Genomic DNA, 11,881 nt, shown 5'->3' on the forward strand with positions numbered 1-11,881 from the left:
ATTTTTTTCTTTCAAATGAAAAAAATAAATAAATAAAAGTAGGTGAAAAAACAGATATACATTTGGCGAGTTTTCTTCTTTCTTTTCCCTCGTTTTTGAAAAACTCCCAACTTTATCTTTCACTATGCGGAGATCTCTTCGTTGCATTCAAGCCGCTGCCCAGGCTCCCATCTTTTATCTTTCACCATACAACCAAACCAAAACATAAAACTAGATATTTTGCATTATAATCATCCGACAACACTTTTTTCGTCATCGAATAAGTCGATTGTATGCAAATATCAGGTTCTTCACTTTTGCTCAGATCTGGATCTGGTGTACCATTAATTTCTTGTTCTTTCACTTAGGAATCGTCAATTTCCAGAGTAAGCCCATTTGTGGCTTGACCAAAAGAACAGGATCTCTGAGAAAGTAGTACTCGCCGGTCTTCATGGAGCCATTTCCGGTGGCGTAGATTGTGACTGGGGAGAAGTGCTTCCATTGCATGCCTGGAAGCTTCTATGGTTCATTTGCAAAACTTAAGAGCAAACTCTAGAAAATTATCTCTTCTTTATCTTATGTTTCAACAAATGAACCAGATGAACGTTTATAAGCCATAAACCATACGAATCATCATTTGTATTTCAGAAAATCTGCCGAAAATCATAGACTTAACAAATATAGTATCTCCCCCGCTAGAAACTATTTCTACACAGCTGGGGTTCTTCAGAATTCCTTGGTTGGCGGCAACTAGTTTCCTTGTTCAGCGCCTCAGCGGTGATCATAGATAGATAGAGAAGGGAAATTCTGAACACTTTTAACATTTTAAATCGGAATTTTGTATCCGTATTTTAACTCAGAATTGAAAAACTTACAATCCGTTAAAAAGGCGGAATTTAAAATCAATATCTCGAAACTTATCTATGTCTTTATGTTTTTTGATGGGTAACTGAGACTTGTGGTTGTGGAGTTAGCCTCCTCAATTCCTTTCTCAAGGAGAAGACAAAACTAAGCCAAACACCAAATTTAAGAAGCTTTTTATGTTGAATAAAAAACTCCAAAGCCCATAAATAATATAAATCATATCCATTAACGTTGTTCTAAAATCAAATGAAAATATATATGTATGGTTTCTATGCATCCTATATTTGGATTAATTGCAGGTAGGACAAGTTACAGGAAAAGGCACAACAGCATTGGACAAATCTGGCATGGTAAAAGATAAAAGCTCGGAGTTGGAAAGGTGAGAAGAAAACTCGCCAAATGTGTTTGTTTTTCATCTATTTTTATTTCTTTTTTCTTTTGAAAGAAAATAAAAATACTTTTATTTAATTGAAGATTTCACTGTTTTGGTCCATTGTGGGTTTAATACAACCTAGTAATCCTTAACGTGTCAAAATATTACTAAATTGGAAGAGAAAATCCTTTCCAGGCCAAACGCACTGATCTGGTCTGCAAAACATCCATGTACTATAACTTACTCCACCAAGCTCATGTACAGTTTTCTCTTTAACTAGTATTGAATAATGGAAGTTGCTTTTTTGCCCAAAAAAATAAAATTTTTCTAATCAGAACCCTGTATTTTGGCTTGAGTGATAGTTTGGTCCCCGAACATTAAAATGCAATAATTCAGTAATAAAACTTCCAAAACAATTCAGTTGTTAACTAATTTATTAATCAGCCATTAAATGATATTTAAAAGTTAAAAATGTTAAATAATTATATTTATCAACCATTCAAATATTGATAATAAAATGAATAGTCCTAAATTCTAGATTTTTTAAAACATCCATCAATTTTTTTGAATAGAAGATATTAAGATTTGAGACTGTTCATTTTTTTGTCAAATATTTAATGATTGATAAAAAGAATTAAATGATATTTAAAGGCATTTTTTACTTTTTCAAATGTCATTAACCAACCAATTAAAGACAGCTACTGGATTGTCGCATTCTGGACATTCAAATATTAGATTCTCACATTTTGAAAGTTCTAATATTAGATTATAAAGGAAAATTAAAGGAAAGCGTTCGTCAGGAAACCGGTTGCCAGAATATCCACTCCCTTGTCAAATCTCAACAAATTACCGGAAAGATTCCGAGTTGAGTATTCCTCAAGCCAAGCGGAGCAGGCTTATTCGTTATTACTGTTCCCGAGTTAAGTACGGAATCTTTTCGGGGCATCACATGGATGCCAAACTTGTGGGAGGTAACACGACGACAGCTCAAGAAATCTACAAAAGTTAAATATAAGATCGATTGCTCGATTGAGGTTGGGTATTCTTTCTGTCCTTTTCTATCATATCTTATGAATGTCCTCATTCGCTTTACCAAAAATAAAATAAAATAAATGTCCATTTTTACAAAATGACGAAAACATTCTTATGTCGTACCAACTCTACTGTTGTGCTGCCTTAATGTGCCCCAGTCGAACCCATATTTACAATACAGTGGGAGCCACCATAGCATCTAAATCATGCCCAAATGCAAAAGATCCGACGATTCAAATAACCCAATTCAGGAGATGGATGGAAATGAGTGGTCAGTTTGGTCACTAGTCAGGAGAAAAAGAGTGAGGGGCGTTTTAGTCAAATGAAAAAGGAGAAGGGAAGTCACAATCGCATCCCAAAGTAAAGGTTCAAAAAACAAAAATTCACGACGCCTCCGCAGTCTGTGGGCGAGACAGAGTAAACTTCACAACTAACTTGTTACGCCTTGGGGTCCCCTTATCTCCAACATTTATTACTATTAAATTAAGGAAGGTGTGTGGTGGAATCGAAGAGCTGTTGGGTGTTGACCTTCTTCAGAAATCTTTAGATTAGAATCTTTAATCCTTGGGATTTCTACAGTAGGCCTACGCTCTATCGTAGGCAATGTAGTGGACTCTGTGTACCTGCCAAGATTCGATCTCTGAAACCCAAGGGTTCTTGAATGCAGATTCTGTAGAACGCTACACAGAGTCATTGTCTACAGTACTGTACCATTAATTCCCATAAAAAGATTCAAATCCAATGGTCTTACTAGAGAATCTATACCTCTGGTTGTAGATAGATTCTAGGACTACTGAATAACCACCCCAGTCCCTCCCATGCCCCATCTTTTCGTACTGAATTAGAGAATTGACGCAAACATTTGTGGTTTATGGCTGTATGCAATTAAACTGACATTAGACTCCGAAGTCCGAACCAAACCAACCCCCCACCCTGAATTTCAACTTCTTCTTCTTCCCCTTCCGAAGCCAAAAGGATCATTGAGACTCGGCAGCGGCTTGGTTTCAACTCTCCACAGCTCTCTTCTCACCCTCAAAAGGCCACAAGTTCAGACAAAGAATTCAAATCTCGGACGCAGAAAAGAAAACGTCGACGGAATCTTAATCTTTCCAACCATCAAAAGGCAGAGAATATTTGTAAATATTCAGTAAGCTCCTAAATAATGGTTGCTTCGTCTTCTGTCATTAAAAGTGATATAGAAATTAGAATCAGCGGGGACTTTTCATGAAGAATTTGTGCTGTATATATTGAATGACTGAGAGCTGTTGATTCCATCTCCTCTTCTGCACAAGGAGGAAGAAACCGTACATTCATTGCTAGAGTAGAAGTAGAGAGAGAAAGAGAGAGAGGAGATAGCTTAAACACAAATTCAAGAGCTTACTATCTTTTGTTCGTCTCCCAATAACTCAATTCTTATATTATATTTCTCTTTGTAAGCCAATTCCATTCATTCGATCCGTCCAAACATGGGCGAATCGAGTCTGCAAATGGACTCTGAGCGTCTGAAATTTGCTCTTCCAGTCGATTCCGAGCTCAAGGCAACTGAATTGAGAATATTCTCTGTGGCGAAACCCCACATGCGAACCTTCCATCTCTCTTGGATAGGTTTCTTTGCTTGCTTTGTGTCCACTTTCGCGGCCCCTCCGCTCCTCCCCGTCATACGAGACAACCTCAACCTCACCGCAACTGACATTGGCAATGCAGGGATTGCATCGGTCTCTGGTGCGGTCTTTGCCCGACTGGCCATGGGGACTGCATGTGATCTCTTTGGTCCACGTCTGGCCTCTGCTTCACTCATCTTCCTTACTGCCCCTGCGGTTTACTTAAGTTCCATTGCTTCCTCTGCGGCCTCATTCCTTCTGGTTCGTTTCTTCACAGGCTTCTCCCTCGCCACTTTTGTCTCAACCCAGTTTTGGATGAGTTCCATGTTCTCCGCTCGGGTTGTTGGTTCCGCCAACGGTGTTGCCGCCGGCTGGGGAAACCTTGGTGGTGGGGCCACCCAGCTGATTATGCCCCTTGTATACGACCTCATCCGAGATATCGGTGCCACCCAGTTCACCGCCTGGCGCATTGCATTCTTCATTCCTGCCCTGTTTCAAACTTTATCAGCTTTCGCCATTTTGATATTTGGCCAAGATCTGCCGGCTGGAAACTTCAGGCGGCTACAGAAATCCGGGGAGAAGCCAAAAGATAAGCTCTCAAAGGTTTTCTATCATGGTCTCACTAATTACAGAGGTTGGATCCTGGCCTTGACTTATGGCTATTGTTTTGGGGTGGAGCTGACAGTGGACAACATAATTGCGGAATACTTCTACGACAGGTTCAATCTGAAACTGCATACTGCCGGAATTATTGCAGCAACCTTTGGGTTAGCAAATCTGGTCTCTCGACCGGCAGGAGGAGTTCTCTCCGACATACTGGCAAGGAGATTTGGGATGAGGGGAAGGCTTTGGGGCTTGTGGGTGGTGCAGACATTGGGCGGAGTATTATGTGTCATATTGGGGCGAGTGCGGTCTCTGGGTGCATCCATCACTGTGATGATTGCGTTCTCATTTTTCGTTCAAGCCGCGTGTGGACTGACATTTGGAATAGTTCCATTCGTCTCCAGAAGGTAAGTGATCTGATGCTGCTTATATTCCTATTTCTGGTTCTTCATGTTACAGAAACTTCAGAACCTGGTTTTGGTAAATATATAGATATTCAGAACACCCATCTCTTCTGGTCCAGAAAATACCTTACTAAGTTATAGTGCTTGGATTAGCCTCTCTACACAAACAAGTACTGACAAGGAATTGTCATATCTAACACAAAGATTCCTCGAGTTCATCAAGAGATTATATGGTAAAACACATGCTGATAAATCATATCTAAGATATCAAAGAACAATGTCAACTGAATGAATAATAGAAATTGTTATTAGATACCAATAGATCATCATCAATAAAAGGAGGTAGTAAGAAGAAATTATAAGAATAGATTTGATACTAGTAGAGGAAGTATATACTGTAGTAAGAGACTCCAACATGCCACCATACTTCCTCTAATCAGATATATCCATTCAATTCTGTGAGTCATCAGTTTGATCCAGTTGATGGGCACTTCATGGCCTCGTGAAATTGTCCAGTGGCGGGGTAACCCCAAGCATCTGATAGCCAGAAGGTGAGAAAAACTCACTAGAATCATCACACTGGTGTCACATGGGGCTAGAGCAAGTTCAAATTTAGCCTCTGAACTACTGAAATGCCCAAGAAGGTGGAAAAACCTTTCCCTGTACCCCTGGCTCTTTGAAAAATCTCAAAAGGTAGAAACATCCATGCAACTTATTTCTTGTGTTCTGACATGTTTCTAGCACCCCCCCCCCCCCCCCCCGAGTTGTGAAATGCGTTTTTTTCTCTTTTTGGTTGGGGGAAGGGAGATGCTACTTAAGGGCTTTCCCTCTCTCTCTCTCTCCATTTAATTACACCACTTTTCTTTTGAAGCTGTATCCCTTTATCCCTATTTAAAGTCCATAGGGAGTTCTTTTTTTCCCCCTCCCATTTAAGTTTTCCTCTTTCATCTGGAATAGTAGAATTGTTTCATCTTCCTCTATTATTTCTCTATGTCTAAATTATAGTTCTTTCTTCCTTGGTGTTTTACTTTCACCTTCCAGGTCATTGGGATTAATATCAGGAATGACAGGAGGTGGTGGAAATGTTGGTGCAGTTTTGACCCAATTAATTTTCTTCAGAGGATCCAGATATTCAAAGGAAACAGGATTATTTCTCATGGGTATTATGATTATATGCTGCACTATCCCTATATGTTTGATCTACTTCCCACAGTGGGGAGGGATGTTTTTTGGTCCAACAACCAAAGAGAAGATCACAGAAGAAGATTATTACTTATCTGAATGGAGTTCCACAGAGAAAGAACAGGGTTACCATTTAGCAAGCTTGAAATTTGCAGATAACAGTAGAAATGAAAGAGGTGGAAAAGTAGACTCCGCACCCACACCCTCTGATGGAACTCCACCAATACATGTTTGAATATACCAGAGTATGTGAAGCCATGCCAAAATCCTCCATAAGGCTTTGCAAGGAAATTGTTTCCAGAAGGTGTATGCAAGTCAAATTTTCACTGTTTGCACTTTAGATTTCAGAATAGGACATAGATTGCAAGTATTGTAAGTCGTGCAGAAATCTCGTTGTGGTGTGTAAGTTGCAACTAGTATTATGAAAATGTAGCTCAGTCTATTGTTTATATGAGCTTTTGTTAGTTTTTTATTTTGCAATCCTCATTGTTGTTTGAGTTTCTCAGTTTGTAAAATGAAAATACAATTATATGGCTTTCCAGAAGAATGCCAAAAGTAGCAAGAGTTATAGCAAATTGATGAAGAAAGCAAGTAAATGCAAAGGGGTTGGGCTTTTTTTTTTCTTGTTGTTGTTGTAGTTTTCTATGTACTTGTCTTTATTTTCTACATCTATCCATTTATTTATTTATTTTATTCTTCTCTCACCACACATTTGGTATCACAACAAGCGACATTTTGATCTTTGATTCGAAGAAAAAAAAAAGAGATTTGTGGGTATTTCATAGGAAACTTCAGAAATTGCATTTTTTTTAATATGAAAAACACTACAGATGACGAAATCTTGCAATTTTTCTGGTCAGTATTATATTCTATTTTGTTTTGCAATTAAGCATGGATGGATACCAACTAAACAACTTTGACTTCATTAACCACCACTTATCTAATGATTTTTCAGATTACACCCCTTATCACATGTCTTGGATCAACCTAATCCATAAATACAATTAGTTCATGCTGAAAATTCAGTTATTTGTGTCTTGGTCTCTTGGAGGATTGGCAGTACAAACTGTTAGATTTTACCCATCAGTGTCATCATGGGGGTCTCTAAACCCATTATATGAAATATCAGAGAGATCCAAAGAAGTAAATTAGGACATGTTTGTTTTCTCTTAATTCTTATCTCTTAAGAGGAATCTTACAGCTTTAAGAGGAAATTGGGTTTTCGTTTCCTCTTATCTCTTATCTCTTAAAGAAGAATCTTACAACTTTTTGTTTTCCAATGACACCCCCAAAACACAAACAAAAAATCTCATATATGGGGTTAAAATAGATATATGACAATTTTCAGAATTTAGAATTCAAAATAACATTCTCTGCATTCAGAGTTCAGAAGAAAGAAAAGTTCACCAATACCAATATACCTCTTATTGTAATTGTTGCACTTTTAGACATCAGATGTTAGAGCAAACTAACAGGCCCTTAGTGTTAAAGAATCCATGGGTTGGCATCTCCTCTCTGATCCAAACAATAACCTTTTGAGAATCTCCCTTCACCTCAACTTATGAAAACTTATCAAGTATATCACCTTGAACCTTAATAATTGAGCCAATCTCCACACTGATAAAGACACTATAGCCAGTATAATCACAGAACTTCAGATCTTATTTGCTAGAGTTAGTTTTACTGTTTTAATTTATCTAGTTTAGTTACTGTAATTCCTTTGATAAGTATCTTCTCTAAGTACTGTATAGAGATAGTACATTTATTTGCTTTGATATGCAAAGGCTGTGTTTAGGGAACCCCATCAACATTAGTTAATTACGATAGCTGAAAACCTATGAGTTATACAAGTTAGAAGGTGCCGATATTGCCTGTACACTGTGATATTATGATCTGGTTATAAGCCTCATTAGATATTTTAAAGAGTGAATGCTTCCTGCTTTAACGTGATTCCTAATTTTGGTCCCTAAGGTCTGTTCATTTGATCCAAAGGACTTGCACACTTAACCACTACTAGGTTTCCTCAGTTTTCATCTCCTCAAAATAGACACTGTTCGGGAGTGCCAGGTAAATTCAAAAGGTTGCAGACGACTACATAGGCTTGTATATAATAGCACAGACACTAAAAGCAATCAAGAGCTCTTTTATATGGGGAGCATCAAATTTTGTTTATGAGCATCTTAATAGAAACATTGAAATTGTAATCCTTGGATTCCTTGTGAAATGCATTAAGTTCTTGTCACAGAAAATGATGAGAGGCATTCGTGTATCATGTTATTATACATCTGTACCATAATTCGTTCTTTCATATTCTTTTATTTGTATATTTTGCTTATGCCTGAAAAGAGTATTCATATAGTTATACATATTTTTTGCCCATAAAATAAAGAGATGGTTTGGTTGTCAATACTTCTGAGTTCTGACACTATCTATGCATCAAATTGACAAAGTGTACTCATTGGAACCAGGTATACCGTTTTGCCTTCATTGTCAATGGTTTCAAACTTCCTAAGTATACCGTTTTGCCTTCATTGTTAATGGTTTCAAACCATTTTCAATGGTTTCAATACTTCTGAGTTCTGATGAGGGCAGATTTGGCCCTCCAGTGAAATTGTGACATGTGGCACCTCGTGACAACTAGGCAAACACCCATGCAACAACTTACAAAGTTGGTGTCCCACCTGGGCACCGGTCTAGCTGGCCTGGCGCAGCCTGGCGTGACCTGTACGCGGCTTATGAGCGGCCTGGCGCGGCCTGCACGTGACCTGGCGCGGCCTACGCGCGACCTGGCATGGCCTGTGCGACCTGGTCGGATCAGCCTAGCACATGATCCGACCTGGGAACCCATAAGACGCCCACCGATAAACTCAGCATGCATACCCCATGAGCTCGGTAGCTCACCAAGGAGTTATCCAAGGAGCTCGGTAGCTCACCAAAGAGCTCGCCAAAGAGACAGGCTGCTCGGCATAGCTCCCCCGGGCAGCTCGCCACTTGTAGGGTAGCTCAGTACAGGAGTAGTTTGGCATATCGCAGGAAGATCTCCTGCCTGACAACCTGGTCTAGACACCAACCCGGCGATTGAAATAGGCGCCAACCTGACAACCTGGCCCAGACACCGACCCGCCGGCTGACACAGGCGCCAACCTGACAACCTGGCCCAGACACCGACCCGCCGACTGACATAGGCGTCAACCTGACAACCTGGCCCAGACCCCGACCCGCCAACTGACACAGGCGCCAACCTGACAACCTGGCCCAGACATTGACCCGCCGACTGACGCAGGCGCCGCCCTAACAACCTGGCCCAGGCGCCAACCTGGCCGCCTAACACAAACGCTAGCCTGACGACCTCAAGGAGTTCACCACCGTACCCCGGTTTTGACAGGATGTGACAAGTCTTACCGTTTGGAGGCTTTTCACCCACCTAACCCGCGAGGACTCCAGTATATAAAGACCTCACCCCCCAAAGGGGAAGAGGATGGAAAAAATGGAGGTAATCCCTGCTCTCTAGCTCTCTTGTTTCTCCAATATCATCTTCAAAGCTCTCTACAATCAAAGTGCTAACTTAAGCGTCGGAGAGCCCCCGCCGGGAAAATACCCCCGGGTCCTCTGATTCAGTTCTTGCAGGTCCCTCAGCTCCCACTGCCTATAAAGGAAATAAGATCACCTCATGTAGAGGGCAATCGGGTTGCGTTGCACCAGGGAGCTCCACCATTCTCTAAGTCACAGGCCGCCTAGTAGGGAGTTCGCCACCAGGGAGCTCACCAATAGACAATTTGCCACCAGGCAGTTCACCACCAGGCAGTTCGCCACCAGGGAGCTCGCCACCAGAGAGCTCGCCCCCAAGCAGTTCGCCACCAGGTAGTTCACCACCAAGTAGTTCATCACCAAGGCATGTCACCACCGGGTCAAATAACAAGGTACTTAGCCAAAAAAAATTTACATCACAAAACATTGGTACGTGGCCAAAAACGGTTAAATCAGTTTCAAACTTCCTAAGTATACTAATTGAAACCCAGGTCTACCGTTTTGCCTACGTTGCCAATGGTTTGCAAACTTCAAAAAGTCCATATATATCTTAAAAAAGCTTCAAAGGCGTGGTTGGAAACATTTCAATTGAAAGCCATTACTGGTGCTGGACATGTTCAGAACTTTTCTATTTGTAGTTTAATACATCACCACAAACATTTGGAAATTATCCTTTCCCTGTCCTCCCAAAGACCCCATTGTAACGGCATAACTTAGCCCTTTACATAGCTAAGACTTCTAAGTTGGATATATTTGCAGAAGAATTAACTCACACTTGATAATTCCCTAGTTGACACATTGATGTTATCACCTCATCAGTTTTAACATAAAGTATAAAACAATAAATAACTGGTATATATTAATTTATCACCTATTATGTACTATATCTATCTATCCATCTATCTATGAAAGTACAAACATATGTGGTTGGGTTCTGGAATTTTCACTAGACTAAAATACCCCATCTCTAAGGTTTGAATCAGTGAAGAGCAATTGTAAATATGTAATTTTGTTTTCTCGTTTAGTGCTTAACAGGAAATGACTCATCTTTCTCATTTAGTGCTTATTATAAAAAAGACACGAAACTCCATTCCTTTTGTTCATGATTGTAAAACAAGTCAATGGAAAAAATGTTATTTAACAAATCCTTCTTTTTGTTCAATAATTGGAAAACAAATCATGGTAATTGCTGAAATCTCCCTTGAAGTTTTTGACCATTGCCCAAACATCCCCTAAAGTTTGGTAATTATAATCACATCCCCTAAACTTCTTATCACATTTTCAAGTAGACACCCTTTATAAAGTCCTCTAACAAGAGGCATGAAAAAGTCCAAAATACCCATGTAATTATTATTGAGGTTGGTTTATACATAAAAAACAATATAAACGTTATTAATAACAAAAAAAGAGAGTTTAAAATTGCAATTTTACCTTTAAGCAATTGATATGGAGGGCGAATTTGAAAAATACATCAATCCCGAAAAAAGAGATTATAAGGGATTGGGTAGTGACTGATATGAAGAAAAAATTTGGAAAATAAACATTTTGGTCAAAAATAACTATATGAGTATTTTGGACATTTTTATGCTTTTTGTTATAATATTCTAACTGAGGGTCTACTTGTAATTGTGTCAAAAAGTTCATGGGAGGTGATTGCATTTACCAAATTTTAGGGGGGCTCAGCAATGATCACAAATTTTACAGGAGGTTTTAGTAATTTACCCTTTCATTTATTTAAATTAAAAAAAAACGAAAGTGCAACATATGTTCTCAATAGCCAATGTTGGGCCACATTAACCACCATTAAAAGATTTCCAACTTGCAAATGGATGATCGATTTATTCATTAAACTATTTTCTTGTTTTTTTTTTTATATTTTTAACCTATTTTCATTAGTTAAGTTCTTGACAATTGAGGTATCAAATGGTTTTCTCTTCTTTATTCCCACCATATAGTGGGTTGATTTTTCACTTCCTTTACCTTAAAGTCCACATCATTAGATGGCAAGATATCTGTAAGAATAGGTGATATTTTTTATAGCAGATCATTGTAAGGTTTTCAGCGGTTGAAGGAGTTGAAATTGGATTTATCATATAGAAGTTAATTCTTGCAAAGCTAACAAGAATTCAAATAAAATCCTGACGAAGGTAAACCATAGAAACTATTAATTTTATTAATGAACCTTAATAAACAAGAATAATAAGAATTTTATTAATGATAAATAAGAATAATAAGAATTTTATTTGGATATATCTTTAAATTAATGAACCATAATAAATGTGATAAATAAGAATAATTTTTATAGATGTAAAAAT

General features: G+C 38.7%; 1 protein-coding gene across 1 annotated transcript; it reads left to right on the top strand.

Moving 5' to 3' along the window:
- The first annotated feature begins 2,841 nt into the window (after window positions 1–2,841).
- NRT2.5 (nitrate transporter2.5) lies at window positions 2,842–6,658 on the top strand. Its single transcript, XM_088982752.1, has 2 exons — window positions 2,842–4,859; window positions 5,898–6,658. The coding sequence occupies exons 1-2, from the start codon at window positions 3,715–3,717 to the stop codon at window positions 6,271–6,273; spliced, it is 1,521 nt and encodes a 506-aa protein (XP_088838878.1). The 5' UTR covers window positions 2,842–3,714; the 3' UTR covers window positions 6,274–6,658.
- The last annotated feature ends 5,223 nt before the right edge of the window (window positions 6,659–11,881 follow it).

The sequence above is a fragment of the Nelumbo lutea genome, chromosome 4 (assembly GCF_056320005.1).
Source record: "Nelumbo lutea isolate HS-2025 chromosome 4, American lotus-T2T, whole genome shotgun sequence".
Classification (NCBI taxonomy): Eukaryota; Viridiplantae; Streptophyta; class Magnoliopsida; order Proteales; family Nelumbonaceae; genus Nelumbo; species Nelumbo lutea.

Excerpts from the sequence above, each read along its gene's own strand:
- NRT2.5 (XM_088982752.1), top strand. The coding sequence starts at position 3,715 with ATGGGCGAATCGAGTCTGCAAATGGACTCTGAGCGTCTGAAATTTGCT. Across the intron at positions 4,860-5,897 it reads GTTCCATTCGTCTCCAGAAG|GTCATTGGGATTAATATCAG; the intron begins GTAAGTGATCTG and ends TTCACCTTCCAG.